This window comes from Drosophila sulfurigaster, chromosome X (genome assembly GCF_023558435.1).
Source record: "Drosophila sulfurigaster albostrigata strain 15112-1811.04 chromosome X, ASM2355843v2, whole genome shotgun sequence".
In the NCBI taxonomy this organism is placed as follows: domain Eukaryota; kingdom Metazoa; phylum Arthropoda; class Insecta; order Diptera; family Drosophilidae; genus Drosophila; species Drosophila sulfurigaster.
In genome coordinates, this window is record NC_084885.1 from 10,325,521 (window position 1) to 10,347,489 (window position 21,969).

A 21,969-nucleotide genomic window follows, 5' to 3' on the forward strand; every position below is an offset into this window, starting at 1 on the left:
AATGAAGAAATTACCCAATCCTATGTGCATATTTATGTACATATATCGAAATCAGATCAAATGAATTCTCTCACAACGAGTTTGTTGCGATCATCGTGATCGTAATTTGGAAATTAATTTTAATTAAAAGTAAAGATTAGTCAAATGTATTGTTTACTTTTGCATTTCCTGCAGCATTCCAGTCATAAATGAATGAATGGAAAAGTGTCGGAGAAATGAAATGGACACGAAAAATCATATTTTGCACAATCCGTTTTGGACCACAAAAGAAAAAGAACAAATAATAAGATGGCAGGAGAAATGCAATGTCCAGAATGAAAATTTCATGGCTAAATCGAAAGCGTGTCCTTTCGCTCAGCAGCTGAGCTGCAGCTGCGCAATTCAAAGGACCACACTGACCGATCACCGATCCTCAACGATCCTCAACTCTCAACTGACCAAAATTGTCCACAAGCAAGCAAAGCTCCGCTCCGAACATCAAATTGATGAGCGATCGAGAGATCTCTCGATCCGAGGAGAGGGGATTGAGCAAATGCAAATTCCCAAGACTTGTGTGTGCTTAGTTACCGCAACGAAACCGAACATCACACAATTAAAAAAAAAAGAAAGAAAGATAGAAGAAAAACCTCAGACAGCCTTCGAAAATGAAGCAATTTCATGTAAATTACGAGACAAGCGCCCTATTTACTGATCGCTAAACGAGCCATAAAAAATCCACAAACAACGAAAAAAAATCGTAGGAAAATCGTAAGATAAATGAAAATGAAAACATAAAAAATCGAAAAACTAAATCAGACATGAAGAAAAGAACGAAATCAGCCATAGGAAATTGCGGTGAAATCTCATTAATCTTTGAGGTAGATTATGCGACGAACAGAGAGAAGATATGCAAAGGAGAAGCGGGGATGGTCGATCGGTTTTGGTCGGTCGCACGATCGTTGCATAAATTTCCCTCTTGATTCAACGATCTGCGTTTTTGTGCTGTGTTGTGTGGTCAGCGAGCGAAATTCACGCACGGCTGCTTTTTGGGACAGTTTATGACATTTTTGGCAGGATCCGAAGACTATATCGGGAGGCAAATTGATGGACCCCAGGTCCATCGATGATAAGTTCATTAAAAATGATTTTTCGCCGATCGCCGTGGGAATTGACGCGTCTCCCGTCTCCGTCTCCCCCTCCCCAAGTGACTATCAACCACTGTACAGTTGCACAGCGTTCCCGAAGATTAATGATGATGATGCAAACGGTTGCAAGAACCACAAAATCCGCACACAACCATCAAAACCACCAAGCAAACAAGCAAAAAAAAAAAATATATATATATAGAAATGAAAAAGCAGGAATAAAAGCAAAAGCAAGCACTGCTCTGACCCAACGTCCATGTGGCACGTTCAATTTACTAACAAATTTGTCACGCAATGCCGCAAGCCGCATCATTAATCACGTTGATCAATCCGTCAAGCGGCGGCTGCATGTGCGGGATGTATGTGTGTGTGTGAGTGCGTGTGTGTGTGTGTGTGTGTGTGGGACAGTTGGCAGAGAATCGAGTCTGACATTGTAATTAGTGCAACGTTGACACAGTCGAAATGAAATCAGCAGGAGCTTGCCACAAGGATCAAGAACAGTCGACAAACCCGACGCAACACTTCATTTGAATGATGACCAGATGCATGATGTTGATGACGATGATGATGGACATCGTCGGGGTGCAAGTTCAAGTTGAATGTCCACATACATAACTAATTGCAGCACTCTACACTCTGTGTGTGTAGAGTGTAGGAGGTGTAGGTCGAAGACCCCTCAATCAATCCATCAAACGATCAATCAACTATTTGCATAACACTCGTTAACCCAAATGCAATTGAGGTTCTCTCTTCTCTTTCCTCTCTCTTATAGTAGGTGGACGATGAGGAGCTACAATTGCAAATCGAAAGGAATTCAATTAATCCATCAATCAATCTGTCAGTTATTTGCATAACACTCATTAACCCAAATGTATTAAGGTTCTCTCTTCTTTTTTCTTCTCTGCCTCTCTAGTAGTAGGTGGAGGATGATTATCTAAAATTGCAAATCAAAAAGAATTCAATCCATCAATCAGTTATTTGCATAACATTCGTTAACCCAATTGCAATTGGGGTTAGCTGGCACACTTCTCTCTCGCTCTCTTCCTCTTTCGGAGTCTCTCCCCCTCCGCATGATCGATGATCCGGACCATAAGGGGTTTACAGTTAAATGTAGATCCTTAACGCACATTTCAATATTCAAAACATTCTTCAAACTGTTTTGACCTTATCTTTTGTTTATTGGAGTCAATCATTTTCATGATTACTTATGCAAAATCACTTTCTTTTATTAAACACAATTTCGATAGACGATAGCAACTTAGATTGCATCGATTAGTTATGACACGCTTTTATGCGCTAAATCGATATTTGCTATTGAATCGATATAGTATTGGATTAATCATAAAAATTGTCACAGCAATTTATTTTCATTCCTATTACTATAAAACGGCAGCTGATCTAGTTATACGCGTAACCTGTTTTTTTGTAATTTACCTATCTTTTATATATATGTATTTATATATTAACTTATATAGCAGCCAGCTTTTTGCAGCTTATTGTTATCGATAGCCATTTACATGCGACAGGTCAAGTTTAACACGCTCACGCACTAAAATTGAGCACGTGCTGTAAATGTGTTTCATTTAATTTCGCTTGTAAGTTGGAAATTGAAAAGAAGGCTTTGGCTTCTGATAATTCCGCATCCCGAAAATCAACGACAACTACGAACAAAGTGATCGGCTTAGTGATTCTTTTCCATTCCCGGGATTAACGCAAGCGGCGTGCTTTGAATGGTGAGTCTCGAGTTTTGTTTTGCCTAGCATGTCTTCTCAAAGGACTGCAGCATTCTAGATCAACTGAAAAGCGTCGAATCGAATAATTGGCATAATGGAACAAGAGCGCAAAGTAAAGGAGACACTGGAAGAGCCGGAAATGTCGTTGAACATTTTTTTCGAAGATGAACCAAAGGAGGAGCAATTGGAAATGCTTTTGGGAGGTCAGTTACAAGAGGATTTGCAAGCGCTAGAGCCCCGGGATGTTGTGATCCTTCCAGCTTCAAACGATAGCGACAGTGACAGTGACAGCGATTCCGTGAACACAGATGGCACGATTTATACGACTTCTAATTCGTTCAGCGACGAAAGCTTGTTCGATTATGAGATGGCAGTCATGTCGCAGAGCGTACGGCCAAGTTACAGCTTTAAGTGCCAGCGATTGATCGATTGCCGGTTCACATCGCAACCGAGAGCCAATCGCAATTTTGCCATAATGCAAGGTGGTCTCCATCTGGTGGCACGTAACTTCAATTTGCTTGCGGTTGTCAGCAATCCTGATTACGATGATGTTTTGGGATCGCACCAGGATCATCAGGTTTGGTGCTACACTCCAGCAACAAATCGCTGGAAACTGCATGAGTGCTTAAAGTACTGTAAGCTCGTGCTCCGTCACCTGAGCGCGAAAGCATTTCTGAACACCGGCGGAAATGAGCTATTGATCTACTTTGCCGACGGTGTATATCCACCGATCGCCTTTGTGGAGCGCTCTATCGACGGCACAAATGCGATATTCCGGGCGGTCAAAGGCGTTATGCCGAGGGCAGATTATGGTGCAGCATATGTGTCGCATCAGCATTTTATGTACGTGATTGGTGGCAAATTGAACTTAATCCCCGTATGCGATGTGCATCGCTATGATTTCCACAAGAGGCTGTGGCAGGTGCTTTACCAAAGTGAGCGGAACAATCCCTTCGACTATGCCAAGGGACGCTTTGGCCACCAAGTGATCACCGATGGCAAGTTCATCTATTGTCTAGGCGGCGGCCACATTAATATGCAATTGCACGACTTCAAGCACATTCTCACCTTCAATCTGACCACTCACACTTGGCTCGAGCGTCACACCCATCCCGATGACCGCATGCTAGCGGAGAACGAAGGCTATCCGAGGGCACGTCAGGCGTTTGCATGTGTGCAGCGACATTGCTCCAACGGCGACATTGAAGCCATCATCTGTGGCGGCCAGGAGGCGGGATTCTTTAGCTACCTGCCCGACATATGGAAGCTCAATGTGTGCACCATGAAGTGGACGCATCTTTTCACCGCCTGTACGCCGTTACTCACATACATCTCATCGGCCGCCCTGATGAGGAACGATTGCTTGTTCGTCTTCGGTGGGGTTGAGCATAAGCGTTGGTCTCCGCTTCCCAGAGTGACGGGACTCTACAAGATGTGGCTGACGGTGCCGAAGCTAAGTGAATTGGCCTGGGAGGCATACAGCTACTATAACGATCTCGAGGGTCGCGATCGCCAAGAGTTAATCACTTTGGGCATTCCATCGAGATTTGTTGAACGTCTGCCTCCTGTCGAGCCGAGTCCCGAGGATGATTCTGATTTTGAATTCTAAAATTATGTCATTGCAGCGTCCTTGTAGTTAGCTGATCGCAGAACAAAACCAAAGATTGCAAAGCGATCATGCTCAACAATTTAACACTTTTACGTTAATCTATATAACTTCCAATCAAACAGCATTCAATGCTCAAATATATTTGTTGAGATTTCGTTATTTTTCTTATTTTTTATCTAACATTGTTTCAACAGTTTTGATATTACAAGTCTGACAATCACATCACAAATATGAATACGAACTCACTCAAATGCAAATTTCAAGAAATTCATTTCATTTTTGTTTAAAGGAACTCACTCTAAATCACATTTAATGAAGTTAATTTATCTTTTGTTTAATGACAAATTGAAGTTGAAAATTTCAAACGATTCACAAACTAATAATACCTCATTTCTATATCGCACTTTTTCTCAAGTCCATTCAATGAAAATGAATTAAAGACCATTCAAATATGAATTATATACTAATGTACAAACCTAACTGACAAATCCTGTTACAATCCAAAGATAATGGGTTGGAAATTTCAAATGTTTCACTAAACTTATAAGACATATAAAAACTAATCACAATTCTTGTTAACTACATAAAATGAAAATCAATAACTCAATTACGTAAATTTTAATTTACGTTTTATTTTTATTTTTTTCTTGTGATACTTTTAATTTTTACTATTTTCATGAATAAACTTTCCAAGTATGGCTTAAATACTAATCTACAAACCCAATTGCCTAATCATGTTACAATCCAAAGATAATGTTTTCTTTCAGTGCTGCTTCCCTGCTGATCAAAGATGATCATCTGAGGGGAGGCTGAAGATCATCTCTCATTCAATAGTGTTTGTTATTAAGTAATGACAAAGGCATTTGCCTAAATGATGACGACCCCCGTCGTTGCGCTTGACCATAAAAAAATAAAAGAAAAACTATAAGTTTGTTGGTTTGTTTTATTTTTTATGACCCCCAAAAAATGTTTTGTGTGTTTTTCTCTGTGTCTATTTGCCCTTATATGTGTGTGTGTGTATTTTATATGCTTGCCACACTTTTTTACGACTTTCCACACAATTTTGTGGACACATTTTGCCGCGGTCAGCCGCTTTGCATAATGACGAAGGCAAAAATTCTCTTTATGGTTGTGATTGGCATGCAAACGCATTGAAAAGAAATTAATGTGAAATTGAAAATGGATAGAAAGCGACACACAAAAAAGGTGTTCGGGAAATGCATATGGAGATGGAAATTGCAATGAGATGAACTGCGCGTTGAGAAATGGGAATGAGGCGCACACAGCTCATAAACTAGCTGCCAAACATTGTTTTGATGACACTCAGGGGCAGTCGGACTCAGACTCAGACTCCGACTCACAACTCAGAATCAGAATCTCAGGCAATGGCCAGACAATGGCCCACCCCTGTTTTGTCGGGCTGGGAGACGAGCTGTATTTAAATTTTCGCCAATTCCATATCAATCTATGACGAATCCCAGTTTCCCATCGCAGTTGTCGATTCGTTGCACTTAATTGGCCTGCCAGTGAAAGCAGAAAGTGTATGAAATTTATGCCTCATAAATGTCAAACCATTTCGAGACGATGCCAAAAATTATAGTTTAACTACTGTCTCTTTCGCTCTCTCTCTCTCTTCTCTCTATCGTCTGTCGACTGTCGGAATCCTAGCGATCTCTATCTCAAGTACCCGATCAGTAGCAAAAGAGTTTGTCGCATTTCATTTCATTTCGGTTATGGTTTTGTTTTGATTGACTTCACTTCGAACCGTATTTCCAGTTTGTTCGATCTCTTCGATCCCGCGATCACAATCATATTTTATTACCATTTTTGTGTAATGATATTTTAACAATGTGCAGACATTTTCAAAGATATTTTCATTTTTGTATTGTTGTTAGAATTGGATATACGTATTTTATGAGGTTATCAATAAATACAAAAATATTATCTAATAAAATGTGTATAGAAATCCACATTAGAACAGCTTCACTAATATAATATTAATGCTAAACGATTTCAAAACATGTAAAAAACTATTCACTGTAATCGACCCTTGACTTCTCAACTTTCTTATTATTAAATCCAATAACGCAATTGTAACTTGTACAACAAATAATGGTATATTTCACATGTTGTAGTATATCGATAAAACAAATATAACTTTTGGTATATCTTACTATTTTATCGGTATATTTTAACAGTAATAGTGCAATATTTATGAAACCCATAAATTAAATTGCAAGTTGTATAACAACAATTTGTATATTTTGCATGTTGTAGTATATAGATATACTAAATAAACCTTTTAGTATATCTTAGTATTTTTTCGGTATATTTAAACAATTATACCGCACTGTATCTTGCTGAGATCTAGATATTGATTATCTAGATGGTATATATAGTATATATATAGTATATCGATATACCAAAAGTAACTTTTACTATTTCTTAGTATTTTTCAGAATATTTATTGATATATTTTAACAATAATACCGCACAAATAATGGTGTATTTTGTATTTTTGTAGTATATCGATATACCAAATATAACTATTGGTAGATCTTAGTATTTATGTGGTATATTTTAAGAATAATATGGCACTGTTTTGCATTTCTTATAAAGTCTAGTTTTCTTCTTGATTTTGAAGTAAAAGGTGTAACACCGTACTGCATTTTGATTTAGTATTTTACTGGTGTTCTTTCTTCAGATCATTTTCTTCGAAGTACATAGTTTGTTGGAACATTTTAAAACAAATTGAGTGTTGCATGTCGTGCAGAAATCATATTAGTCTGCTCAGGCAGCAATATTGTTCCATTGTTAAGCATTTACAATGTCGGTGTTGGTGCAGTAGCCACAAGGTCTGTCAGTTGGTCGATTTACGTCGGTTGGCGATCCTTATCTCAAGTGTGCAGCACTTGGGAGAGGAAGAGGAAGGGTTCGATCGAGACTGGAGCTCATTGTAGCTGGCTGGTGCTGACAATCGACGATGTGTTTTTTTTGAGAAATTTATGTGTCTGTAACTCATCCGTTTGCTGCTTCTTGGGTGTAAGTCGAATGAATAAATGGCCATATGGCTGTTAGCTGCTAGCTGTTAGCTGCTAGCTGGTTCCGCTTGTTGAAGTTTTAATTTAATTTGCATAAATTTCACTGGTCGCTGCCTCGCAAGACACCGTAATGAAAAGCGAAAGAAAACGCTTAACGCGTAACGCTTCGCGCTTCTTGGAAAGTGTTCCACACAGAAAAAATAAATGTATACAAGTATATGGAATATGGAATGCGCAATTGTCGCAATGTTGCATTACGAAGCGCTGCCCTCAACTGTTATGCTAATTACGCGCTCGCCCCGACAGTTGTGTTCAGTTCCTCTTGTGTGTGTGGCATATGCAACATGAGGCGCTTGCGCGCAACGCCCGCGCGCCCAACGCGACTCCTGATCCTGAGCGAATGTAAATGAGGCTGAAGCTGAAGCTGAAGGGTGCGACAATAACAGTAATTAAACGCAACCATTGTTGCGGTCAGTCGACCAGCAGCAGCAGCAGCAGCATGCCTTTACATTTTACATGCCACCTCACCTCAGTTGCTGCCACGTGTCTCATGGCTTATGGCCAAGCTGCATGCCCCTTTACCTTTGCGTTTGTGCCTCGTGCTGTAGGCGTCGCAACGTCGTTTGTTTTGCTGAATGCCCACACACACACACACACACACACTCAGACACACACACACACACACACACACACACACTCGCACACACACACTTGTGAAGATGAAAAGTGTAACGCGGACAAGGCAAACGTTTTAGATTAACCTCCCGATAGAGAGAGAGAGAGCGACAAACACAAGCGAGGCAATCAAATAATGTCCACTACAATAGGCCACTGCGATTAGGCGATGCGATGCGAGGGCGACGAAGGCGGGTAGGAGTGGAGGCGGGGAGGCGTTGCCTGTCCACTCAATGCAATTAGCTGGTGGTTTTTTTTTTTCCTCTCACCAGCAGCTGCCGTCCGAATGGATGATCTACGATCTCAGCCTGCAATCAACGCGGCCTATTCATCGATGCCTGCCCTAAAACAGCACTCGAGAGCAATTGGCCATTGTCGATATGCAAATCATAATTTATTGCATGCAGTCCTCAGATCTATTTATGGGGGCAACTTATGTGTTATTGATTTTTCAGCAAAAAAAAAGAATGCAGGTACAATTTCGATTGTATTTACGGAAATTGTGTGTTTCGATCACAATTCATTTTTTGGTTTTTGTACGAAGCAAAATAATCATTTCATTTCTAAGCCCATTCTAATTATAACAAGACTCGAAAAATACCAATCCACAAAACTACAAAAATATACCAAATGCTAAATTTGGTATTTCGTTACATTACTTCATGCAAAATATACCATACAAAAAAATACAAATTCAAGTAATCTCAAAAAATACTAATCCAGAATAGTAAAAAATATACCAAATGCTAAATTGTGTATGTCGTTACACTACTACATACATATCACATATCACACAAAAAACACATAAATATACCGAATGTCATATTTGGTATTTCGATATACTACTGCATACAAAACATACCACACAAAAGCACAAATATACCAGATGCTAAATTTGGTATTTTGATATACTACTTCATGAAAAACATGACATACAAAAAAAGCACAAATATACCAAATGCTAAATTTGGTATTTCGATGTACCACATATCATATCCGCTTTTGCGGAAATAAGCGTCGCAAAAATCGAAAACTTCTTATATAATATAATCTTTTCTACTCTAAAAAAAAATTTGTGAAATTTAAAATAAATTTATATTATAATTTCAGTTCAGTTGATTTGTAAATAATACTTAATATTTTCATTAAGCTTGAGAATATAAAAGTTTTTCTCAAATCACACAAATTTATTTCCTTAAAAAAACCTTTCTCATATTAAAGCAAATTTTGAAATTCGAGAAAATTTGATATGGCAAGCATTCTTTTTTTTTTGGTCAATCAACTACAACAGCAGAATAGTTGAGCCATAAAAAGTATGGATATCATTAAGTGTTTTTGACATAAACTGCGTTTTGCGGAGTTTAGCACCAGACAAATGCACAGCACAATGATCGATGGATCGATGAACGAATCTCAGGAGCATTCGGAAAAGATCATTAAAGAATGAGTCAATGGACACATGATATTTATGTAATAGTCGCCCATTATGCTTACGCTCTGCCTCAATGATAATGATTGGCTGCCACAGCAGCTGGAACGTCCACGAGATCGGCTGATCTACTGATCTGTTGATCTATTGACTGAGACTGAGACGAGACGAAGTCTGTCAAGATTTTCGCAAAAGCAAAGAAAAAAAAGTCTCCTCGCTTGGCCCCTTTTCTTAGGGCGCTTGCAACGCTTCATTTGTGCATCATTGGCATTGTGGACATTGAAAAAACAGCCGAAATTGCATTGTTTGCCTTACAAAGAATGCCAAAAACAAACCCTCAAAAAACACACAAAAAAAAAAACGAACTTTTTCGCAAGGGGTTTCCCAACCGCAGACAACGCATTTCCCTCTTTTTTTTTGGTTTTTTCTTGCAAAATAAATTGCTTTCTATTTTTCTAGGCAACATTTTTTCGACACTTTACAAAATTTTTTTTTTGGCGACGCTTTGTTTTCATAGCGAAGAAAAATCGTTTTTGTTGCGCCTTTTGTGTGTGTGTGTGTTTTATGTGCGGCTTTTCAACAGTTTTTCACCCATTTTCTCACTTTGCGAGTCGCCAATGTCATTTTGGCTAACCATTGAGCTCATTAGCCGAGAGCCATTTTAATTTGTCATGGTTGGTGGCTAAATCAATCGAATCGCACTCTTCTCACACTCTTTTCCTCATTAGCGTCGCCGCGTTGACAAATGAAATCAGCAAGAGAGAGAGACAGAAAGAAAAGCGCAACTCGCGAGCGCGTTTTTGAAAATCGCGCACAAAACGCGCCGTCCACAACGACTTTTGTGGTGATCCCTTTCAATGTGGACGCATCACGTGCGAGCAATTACAAAAAGTTTAACATCAACACAGCAAAAAAAAAAAAATGAGAAAAATGTGTAGAAAAAAAAAGTGTAACTGAAGCCTGCGGCGGAAATTAGCCGAAAAGCGTTGCAACAACGACAGCGACAACGACAGCAGGCAACGAGTTAAGTGCCCCGCGCCGCATTTAATAGCGCATAAATTAACATAAACGACACCGGACTTGGGTTGTGCATTGTTTTGGCAATGACATTGCGCGAGTCGCATGTAAATACGAGTGCTAAGTGCCGCCTAAAACCAATCCCATTCCCATTATGACTGCCATTCCCAATCCCATTCCCATTGAAAATCCCTCTCATGGGGTGGCTGCTTCATCCTCTTCCACCTCTTCGTCCTCTCCTCTATCGAAGGGCACCCACTGCGGTTTTTGTTTGCCCATCAGATAGAAATCTGAATTTCCATGCGCCCTCTTTCAGCTTAGCTCGAGCTCGAACTCGAATTCACGAATTCAAACGCGAACACGAACTTACCCCGATCTGTGAGCTGCCACTACAAGTGCCCCGCTCTGTCTCTCTCTCGCTCTCGCTCCCACTCGCATTGCATAGCGCCTTCTCGCTCATGCAGCATACGCAGGCGCAGCCTTCAGCTTCAGCACCCATCGAGTGGGCCACACGCGTCTCTCTGGTGGTGGTGGCACAGTGGGATAGCAAGTGCTGCTATTTCATTTTAATTTCTACTAAACGATTTGAAACTTTAAGTGCTATTATCTCATTTCAATTTCTACTTGAAGTTTCGAAACTTTATTAAGAAAGTGCTGCTATTTCATTTCAATTTCTACTAAACGATTTGAAACTTTATTCAGTAAGTGCTGCTATTTCATTTTACTTTCTACTAAACGTTTTAAAAATTTATTCAGTAAGTGCGGCTATTTAATTTTTGATTTATACTGAACGTTTATAAACTTTATTCAGTAAGTGCTGCTATTTCATTTCAATTTCTAAGAAACTTTATTCAATATAATTACTCACTCTACTTATAAAGCGATTCTCAAAATGATTCCACAACTTTATTAAATATCCTTTCTCTTTCTATCTATAAATCGATTCTCAACAAGATTTCCCAATTTTTGTTAATTTGTGCATAAAAAAATAAAACACTCTGAATGAACTTTACTACAAAGTGTACTAAGCTCCTTAATCAGCACTTGACTGTAAGATACCTGCTACCCATTATTAATTTAAAAAATATACCAACAATATACCAATATAATATACCACAAAAATACTAAAAATTGTATCTTTTATAGTCTCTGAGATCTAAAAAATCCTCTCGTTATTTGACAAACTATCGACATACTCATAATTTAGTTGGATTAAATTATTTAAAAGCTATTTTGATTTTCTTATATTTTTCTTAGCCTGAAGGAATCAGTTGCTCTGGCTATATATAATATACATTGTACTATAGAATTAATTTTTCTTTTAACACTGCCGCCTTTTTCTTTTCTTATTATACAGATTTGCTAAAATATTGAGTTACTAATAATGAAAAAATAAATACATTTAGTTGTTCTAACTAAACTTTGTCTCGAAGTTGCGTTTGAAATTGTATTTTTTGCGAGCACTGCTATTTCAACGTTCACAGTTGTATATTTAACGCATGCAACCACCTGATTTGCCCACTGTAAGTGGCCCTTTTGTCGAAGCGGCGTCGGCGTCGAATCAACGCAAAACGTTTTGGCTTCATTAGGCGATTAACAGCAGCAACGACAACAGCAACGACAACTCGGGGCGTTCCCGAATACGCGAGCGTTGCTCATTTGCTCATTTAATACGCGATGCCGCAGCAAGTCAAGTGCGAATCAATGTCAATCAGAGAGAGAGAGAGAGCGAGTTCAAAGCTGAGCACTGTCCGTTATATGTGATCGACAAACAAGACAACAACAAAAAAAGAGAAAAAGGGGAGACAAAAAAACCGAAAGCAATCATAAATCGAACAGCAGGAGGAATGTCTGTCAGACTCTGACGTATTCCGGGCGGAACAACTGACAAAGTGACAGGCAAATGTCAGCGATTTAGAAAAGACACAGAGAGAGAGAGAAAAAAACGTTTAAGCTGCGCCACCGTCAACGCTTTTCCCCGCTTGTCCACTTCACTGAGCAGCAACAACAAACACTCAGTCGAGAGCAACTGTATTTGTTTTTCATAAGGAAGAAAAAAAATGTAAATTTTCACCCAATTCATGAATTCATGTGGCACGCGTGTAATCGCCCGGAAGCGTTTTGCTTCCCCACCCCGACCACTCTGCATTTGCTTTTTATTTCATTTATATTCATCTTTTGATGCAGCATTTGAGCGAGCGGCGCATGCGTAAATTGTGGCAGAAGGGCTACAACCCTGTAATATTACAAGTCCCTCCCTTTCCTTTCCTTTCCATTCCATTCCTCCTTTTTTTACTGCTGCTGCTTAGCCGTGGGGTGAAAGCTTCGCAATGTGCATTTCATAGACTTGCTTGCTTGCAACATTGGTGCATCATCATTAGGCTGAGGCGCGTTATTGTTGCCCAGCAAATTTGCATTGACTTTTGCATTGTCAATTGACCGGCGGCAACTCTGGCAGCAGCAGCTGGCACGTGTCTGCTGTCTGCTCCCCTCCCTCTACTCACAGCCAACTGTTGTTGTGCCGCGTCATCGTTGTTGCATGCCTCCACTTTGGTCCGCTGTTGCACTTTGACTTTTTTTCTCGACTTTGCAGCTGGCAATGTGACGCCTTCTCCCAAAGGCATTTGCCCACTTCATCATCAATGCAACGTCATCGTCATCGTCATTGACTTTGACTTTGACTTTAACTCTGAATGCGATTCCGATTGCGACTTCGACTTCGAATGATGCCACATCAAATCATTGAAATCGGGGCGCTAAGCTAATTAGCAACACAAAAATTTGCAAATCGCCAGCGGCAGCAACAGCGCAGCGGTTGTCAATTGCAACAGCAACAACATCGGTGGCAACAACGACTCTAAGCTGCATGCAACGGGACACAACCCTTTCATTCATCTCCTTTTTTTTGTTGTTGTGTGTATCGAGTAGAGACTCGACAGGATTCTGCACTGGAAAATTTGTTTATCATTAACAGATTTTTGGCGCAGGCAAATGAAAATGAAAATGAATTATAATTACGTTGAAGCCGCCAATGTTGCTGATGATGATGATGATGATGCTGAGCCCTGCACCCTGCACCCTGCGCTCTCTGCGCTCTCTGCGCTGACTACCCTTGCTCTGTTTTTTATACAATACCCTACATGTAACGCTGACTGGGTATACTAACTGTTCAATAAAAATACTGTATATGAAATGTATTTGATTTCAATCAAGTATAAATTCGATATGGAAGTTATTTTAGTCATAAAGTTTATTCACTTCTTTGAAATCATTTTATTTTTTAAAATATATATTTGAAAAATGTTGTGCGACATTTATAAATATAATCTGAGCCTTCAAATTGATCGATAAGTAAAACTATTTGAAATTTATTTGATTTCAATAAAATATAAACAAATTCTGAATGGAAACCAGTTTAGTCATCAAGTTTATTCATTTTATTGCTTGAATATAATATTTTAAAAATGTACTATATTCATATAAATATTATTTTGGCATACTAACTGATCTAGAAATTGCATATATTTTGAGTTTCTAGATCAGTTAGTATACCAAAATAATTTTTATAAATGTAGTACAACCTTTTTATAAATATAATAATATAAAATAAATATATAGAAATTCTCCATTAAAATATGATTAAGTTTGTTATTTCAACCTAAACTTCTTAATTTTTCTATCATTGAAATAAATTTATTGCTTAAATTTTGAAAAATGTTGTTCTAACTACATTTATGAATAGAATCTTGTCATACTAACTGATCAAGAATTATAAAATATGTGAAATGTATTTGTTTTCTATAAAATGTATATAAATTCCAATTCGAAATAAGTTTAGTCATCAAGTTTAATCATTTTTATACCTTTAATTATATTTGAAAAATGTTGTCTACATTTATAAATAAATTCATTGCATTATCAACTCTAGTTTAAAAAATTAAAGAAAATGAAATATACTCGTATCAAACATTTGCATACTTTTACAGGGTAGTTTGGCGTCGATGCACTTTAGTGTTGTCATGTTGCAATGTAGCACGTTGCGGGGGGATTTGAATATTAATAGTTTATTCGTTTTTCGTTTTTTTTTTTTTTGCTGTTGTTGGCCTTTGGCTGATGTTGCCACATTGCCACACGCAGCGCATGAGCCTGTGGATTTGAAATTTCATTGGCATTGTTTGCATAACGTTTGGCAATTATGGCGACAAACTCGCTGACAATATTAGTCGCTGGATGCTAGAATGCAAAGGATGCTCACTAAGCCGGCTTAGGCTGAAGACAGGATGCGGAGCAGTTGCTGCAACACACACACCGGGGGTCTCTCTCTCTTTCTCTCTCTCTCTCGCTCTCGCTCTGGGGCTAGGGAGCTGTCTCAGCTGGCGATCACAACAGCTTCTGCGGCGAAAGTTTTTTCGCCTGCGGCACGAAATTAGTGCAAATATTGGCACGAAAGGGGAAGACGTTAGAGGCAAAAGGTAAGAATGAGGCACAGATAAAGCAGAAGGCAACCGAGAGGAGTGGAGACGGAGACGGAGACAGGCAACAGTTCCATTGGCCCCGGGGCAATGGCAATGTTTGTCAATCAAAGGTGTGCGCGAAGATCGCGAGAGTTCTCTTGATTTCGCTTTTTGCTTTTTGGCATCTGCAATCTGGCAATCTGTCAATCCGACAATGTGGCAGCGATCCCTTTTGCTTGAAGTTACGCCTGCCTCGCGGCCATGTGGCAATGTGGCAGCCACTTCCTTTGCGGCCAGCTGTTGATTAACTGCATAATGAGCCCATTCCTTTGCTCAACAATCGAAATTGTCCTTGGAATTTGTTTCTTCAATCATTTGCATATTCTCTGCGCTCACCAAAAACTAAAAACATTCCACAAAACTAACTTGAAAGTGATGCTAAACTGTTAAGATGAGAGCGATGACAATGTAAAGCAATAGCAAAATGATTTAATGATTTCTCTTTGAAAGTAAAATAAAACCAAAATAAGGTGAATAAAAAAGTTTAATATTAGAATAAAGCAAGACTTATAAAATTCAAATTGAAAAGCTAAGACAAATTAAGATTTTGTTATTCAAATCCTGAAACAAAATATCCCAAGCTATAACAACAACTTAAACTGTTGCTGAAAGTAAATAATACAAAAATAAGCTTCACACCGATCAACAAATCTGATCAGCAGCTTTGCCCCACTTTTGGTACCAACTTAGTCTCTAGATGATCCGAGTATGAAATAAAAGTACGGCTTATAAATCCAAAATAAAATTGTGATAGGTATTTTCTGTGCTTCAAGTCAAGGTAAAAAAAAAAACGGTCCATACAAACTTTAATGCTGGAGTTAGCGAATTGATAGGTAAGATTCCGAAAATTAAAATCCATTGCACAGGAGGAATCACTTCCAAAACTTTAATTAAAGGAGCTAATATTTAGCAAGGATTTATAGGGACCAAGGACAAGTAAAATTCCTCAACATTCAATAAGAAAAGTAAGAAAGATACGTTCATGTGTGCTTAACTGTGAGGAATTATTCTTAAGAGTACTAAATTAATATACCGAACAAACTCTAAAGTATACGGAAAGGTTTATTTAGTATATATTTATATAATTCTACCTTAAAAATATACCATATTCTAAGTACCAGGAATCGTCGTTCCTTTGACTAACAATCAGATATAGTTTGCATTCTATGGTATATTTTCAGTGTATTATTATATAAATATACCTAAATTAGCATTTGCATATGTTCAGTATTTTTGCGGTATTTGGGTATTATTTGGTATATTTTATAATTAATACCGCACTATTTTGCTTTTATTCAAAATGGATAGCGGGAATCTCACACTCGGCTGCAATTTCTCACTTGTTAAATTTGATTTGTTGTTAAGTTGTTGCGGTGAAAAGTGAGCTCAATAATAATACATTGAATGTTGATTTGAAGTAAATGCTATAAAAATAATAAGCTAAAAGTAAAATATATTTTGTCAAACTAGTATAATATTTATCTGAGCAAGACACATAAAATTTCTTCTAAGACCAAAAAACAATCTAATGAAATTCAAAAAAATATAAACAGTTTTGTCTTGGATCATGTCGTTTTATATTAGCTCGATCATAGAAAAAATGTTACGCTCCGTCAGCTGTGACGTCCAGTAAGTATTACCTCTATGGTTATTTATCACATTAACAAGAAATTAATAAAAACGAAAACTCCTCAAATCGATTGTGACAAGTGACACTCGCGAAACAAGGAAAACAATTAAAGATGTGGCCGGGATAGCGACGGAGGCGGAAGTGCGCCGACTGTTGATCAAGAAATGTAAATTTATGAAAGGGTTATGCGAGAAGGGTTAAAGGTCAAAGACGAGACGAGACGATCCGCCTACCTGAGCGATTCCGGAGGTGTGTCTATTCGCGTCAGCGACATTAGGAAATTAGTTTAACGACGATGCGGGTGAAGAGAATGGAGAGAGAAAGAAAAGCACAGCTGGCGATGTCAGACGTTGTGAGAGGCAAGTGCAACCTGCAGGCAAACAGGAACTGCTGACTAGAAATACCTTAGCGGGAAATGTCTCGAGATACAATAAAAATAATTCAATTAACGCGCACGTCCGTTGAACACGGGCTAAATGGGCTACAAATTAGAGACAAGCCCACAAGAATTCGAGAGCTGATGACAGGTTCAACAGCGAGGCAACGGGGCAACCTGTGCGTTGCTGCGGATTAAGCGGGTCACTGCGGGTTTTCCACAGAAGCCGTCGAACATAACCCAAAACCTAAAGACCTAAAACCGAATTCGAAACGAAGAATTACAGTGCGAAAAAAAAGGCCGCACGCTTCTTCGAGGGCGTCAAAGTGTTAACAAGTGTTCGTCTGGAGCGCAAAGCCAAAACAGACACACGAGCCACCGACGAACAGATCGACTCGACTTCGAGTTCGACTTCGAGTTCCACTCCGCATGCAGCTGTTGCTGCTCAACGGGGGCGTGCTGTGAACCCGACTACCTGCTGCTTGCTGCTGCGTTTTGCGCACAAGCAAAGCAAATCACTTGGTCAAGCAACAACAGTAACAACAACAGCAACAACAACGACAAAGAATAACAAGGCGGCAACGAAACAAAAACAAAAACTATTGAGTCAATTGTTGTGTCACCTTTGCAGCTCTGTCATTCTCGCTGTCTCTTTATCTCTCTCTCGCACGTGCTAATACCAAATGCTGAGTCAGCTGCATAAACACCAGCTTCACTCCATACACACATATGCATGTATGTGTGTGTGTGAGGAGTTTAGCTCTATTTCATTTGCTCTACTAAGCTTACGAATGCTGAGCTGAGCTTCGGCAAGTTCAGTGCCAATAAGTTTTCACTCAATTGCTATTACATTTACATATGTACATTCGTACACTGCTTGAGCATAGATATTTGTAGCTGCTCAAAGAATTTTATATTTATTTTTCCTTCCACAAAAACATTTCAAACGAAGAAGAGAATTGATTTTTTGACTTTTTTCTCTAATGAACATCGTGTATTATGTTCTTTACTATGTTTTATTTGTAATTTAACCTTTTTAAGTATAAAATGCAAAATTGTAATATAAAATATACACTGAAAAAAAAAAAATCTTCTAAAGTCAAGATCTTAGTCTTAGTACTAAGAACCCTTTTCTATAAAAGTGCTCCAAGAACATGCAAATCTTAAAGTTGGCAAACACATCTTAATTTCAAGAATATTTTCTAATTTCAATTGTTCTTGATTATTCTTCTTGTTTCTAACTTAAAATTTTTATGTTCTTTTTTTGGAAAATCTTAATTTTGGAATTTTTTTTCTTGACGCACTTTTTAGAAGATTATTCTTATTATAAATAAGCCATATAAATACGTTAAAGGTATTTTTATGGATTCCAGAATTTTATAATCTAAATCTTGTAAGTTAGATCTTATTTTAAGAATTTAGCATTTTTCAAATTAATGTTCTTAGTTTTAAGAATTTCATCATAGGGTTTCTTATTTTAAAAACACAATGTTTAAGATGAATGTTTTTAATTTGAAAAACTGATCTTTTTTAGTGTGACCGCTTGAAAAATTTCTATTCCTATTATTCCAACAATAAAAAACAATTGTATCTTTTTTTTGATTTTACTGCGTTTTATTAAAATAGAAAAAAAATGGTTTGTTAAAAAAAATTGTGTTTCTTATGACTAAATAAATAAATAAATAAATATAAAAAAAAATTGGTTTTACAAAAACTACATAACAGCAGCGTCGCAAAAAAAAAAATGGATCTTAAGGTCTAGACTATATACAAGTATTAAAAAAACTGGAGTTGTTTTAATTGTAACTTAAAAACTAAATAAGCGTCATAGTTAAGCGTTTTCCCCCGTTTGTCAGCGTTGACTATTCTCTTTCTCTCTCTTTCACTCTTTCACTCTCTCTCTCTCTCTCTCTCTCTCTCATTCCTTTTTCCCCGTTCTAGACGTAGATGGAGGAAGGCAGCGCCAATCCCACCTCAAAGTAGTTGCGCGCATCAACTTTGTAGCGCTTCAGTGGCGACTCCACGGCACTTGCAACATCCGATGCGACCGCTTGCCTCTCTGGGGCACGACCACGTTTCAGAGGTCGCACTGGTGTGGCCAGACAGAAGGTGTCCGAGTGCGAGGCAGCATTTGGTTGCTGCGGCGTCGGCAACTGAAGCAACACACTGTGTGGCAAGGGGTTGAGGGGCGAGGCCGGCTCCGGAGTGCCAGGAAGCGGCAGCAGGGCAAAGCTTAGATCGCTGGCAGGATCATCGCCGGCAGCATAGGATGGCGAAAGCATGGCCGCATGGCATTGCGACTCCAGTTGCTGTTTGACCAGTGTGCGACGGCGCAGATTGAACGATTTGCGCGGCTTTTTGCGACTGCTCGGATCCGATTTGCAGGCGGAGTCAAGTATGGCATCGATGAGCTTGTCCAGCGTCTGATCACCCATCTGGGTGGAGGAGGGTTGCGGGGTCACCGGACGGGTCACTGGTTTCGCTGACTTCTCGGCAATTGGCTCAGCAACAACTTGAGTTGCTTCCGATGAACTTGCATCCATGGTGGCCACAAAATCCGCCTCCAGCTTGCGCTTCTTCAGCTGCTGTGCTGCGGCCAGGTAACGTGGCTGCTCCATAAACGGATCGAGGGGCAACAGACCCCGCAATGCCAAATGCTGACCCGTCGGCAGTGCACTGGGTGAATACTCCTCCTCGTAACGTGGCAAGGTGGTGGCATACCGCACACTTTGCACCATCAGACGTGCTGGCTGCTGCTGCTGCTGTTGTGGCTGCGGTGATCTTCCGGCTGGCGAACGCGACTCCGGGGTGACGTTGCGTATGTCGCTAAGTGGTGCCAAGACCAGCGGACTGTTGCGCAACCTCTCCAGAGGCATGGGTGTGGATGTGTAGCCCACACTGGGCACATTCTCCTTGTTGGCAATCGTGGCACGTCGCTGTCTACGCTGACGTCGCACCACGGCGGCTCGAGGCTGTTGTGTTGCCGTCGAAGGCAACTCGTGCAGTCGCTGTGTCGATGCGGTCCACTTGAGCATATTGATGGCTGATGGTTTATGGGCTTATGTTGGCTAGGTGAAACTTTGTTCTATGTGTCGGAGTGTGCCGCTCCTCTTAGATCTCTCGTCTCTCACTCTCGTCTCGTCTCGTCTCTTCACTTCACTTCTCGTCGTCGTCGTCTTCTTTCGGCGTTCGCTGACAAACTGAATCGGCTCGGGGAGAGGGCTGCGTTTTTATACCCGAGCCGAGGCGGCAAATGAGAGCGTTCCTAAGGGTTGTTGCGCAAACGCACCCTTGCTGCCCGTCGTGTGCAACCGCTCGGTCTTTCCCTCTAACTTACGCTCGCTCTCTTATTGGGCTCTCTCTTTCAACCAAAGTCGTAGACTCTAAGCTCCAGCCTCAACTGATTTCACTGAAAGTTCCCAATCGAAGCCCCCTAAACGAAACTCCAAGGCGAATCCCTCACATTTGCATTGTTCCCACAATGAGTCCTAGACTTACCTCACCTTCTAGACACTCCCAAATGACGTCTAGATCGCTATCGACCAACGGTTAGTTATTAAATTTGCTTTACCCCTCAAGGAAGTGATCAGCGTCGTTGTCGTTGTCGCTATCGCTATTTCTGTCGCGTTTCCTTCCCCTAGCCCTCCACGTTTAATTTGAATGTCGCTTAGGGGTCGGCATAATACTCATTCCTTTGCCCAGCAGTTCACAGCAACAGGCTTTGGCACTTGCTGACCAGACGAACACGTTAATTACCCAACAAAAATAAAACTCACAACTTGTACAACTTCCTGGCTTGTCCTGTCTCTCTCCTGACCGATAGGTGTATTAATTGCGGCTCTTTAGCGACCTCAAATATTAAAAACTACCAAAAAAAAAAAAAAAAAAGATACTTTAATTGAAAAATGTTGCAACTTCCGCAGGAAACATTTGAAAATTGTTACAAACGTTACTTTGACAAGGTGCTGATCCCGCACATTACAAAAGTTACCCCAGCCTGCAGCGACCTGTGGTGTGGCATATGATATCCTAATGTGCATACACATCAATCTTGACGAGAACTGTCAGCGTCCAGAGTCAGCTGGCAGATTAAACCTACACAGATCTAGATCAACAGGATCAACTGGCTGCTCAAGATGTTAATCTTAGTTGACCGATTGACCAGCTGATCAGCTAAACTATCCTTTAGCTGAACTCTTTCATTTGGATCATTAATAATCGTGATAGATTAGCTAGAAACCAATCTTGAAGGATTAAGAATAGACCTTTTCAATATGCCATACCTAAAAGTCATAATATATCGAAATCGCTTGTTGGTTAGAAGTCAACCTAAGTGTAGATAATAATGATCAAATTAATGTTTCACTTAATATACAAAATTTTAGTTTATATTAACACTATTATATAGAAGAAGTTTAACCACAACTTCAATATCTTTAAGGTACAATATACAGCTTACTTTTAACTTGTAATTTTAATTCAGAAATATCTAATATAAGGATCGTCTTTTTTTATCCTGTATTCTAGACTTTAACTTTAATTGCCTTACATCAGTTTAACTGCCTCTTCATTAGCTGTCGCCATAATTCCTCTATTCAATTCATATCACCCATTTAAGAGCGTTGAAAGATTGTTTCCACCCATTTCAAGATATACCATAAATTTCGCACGCTTTCTTTCGCAATTCACATTTCTTTTTTTATATGTACTTTTTTTGCGGTGAAAGTTGCAGTTTTTGTTTGATTTTCTTCGTTTATTCTTTGCATTTGCCATCGTCGTTTTCGTTTTGTGTCGCAGTCCGCAGGATCAAAGAACAAAAAA

At 39.3% G+C, this 21,969-nt stretch overlaps 3 protein-coding genes across 7 annotated transcripts in view; 1 reads left to right on the top strand and 2 right to left on the bottom strand.

The window, feature by feature from the left end:
• Positions 1-11,262, bottom strand: part of LOC133847026 (uncharacterized) — a 45,392-nt gene extending 34,130 nt beyond the window's left edge. For 3 of the 5 annotated variants that reach the window (XM_062281767.1, XM_062281766.1, XM_062281768.1), the window contains exon 1: positions 10,999-11,262. The gene's annotated coding sequence lies outside the window, so the exon portion shown is untranslated. The remainder of the gene's footprint in view (positions 1-10,998) is intronic. The other 2 variants (XM_062281769.1, XM_062281770.1) reach the window with 1 other exon arrangement.
• LOC133847783 (kelch domain-containing protein 10 homolog) lies at positions 2,952-4,466 on the top strand. The gene has a single exon (XM_062283004.1). The coding sequence runs from the start codon at positions 2,952-2,954 to the stop codon at positions 4,464-4,466; it is 1,515 nt and encodes a 504-aa protein (XP_062138988.1).
• A 7,528-nt stretch (positions 11,263-18,790) lies between the features above and the next one.
• LOC133848515 (uncharacterized) lies at positions 18,791-20,922 on the bottom strand. Its single transcript, XM_062284131.1, has one exon. It carries the CDS (start codon positions 20,181-20,183, stop codon positions 19,086-19,088), a length of 1,098 nt encoding a protein of 365 aa, XP_062140115.1. The 5' UTR covers positions 20,184-20,922; the 3' UTR covers positions 18,791-19,085.
• Between the last annotated feature and the right edge of the window lie 1,047 nt (positions 20,923-21,969).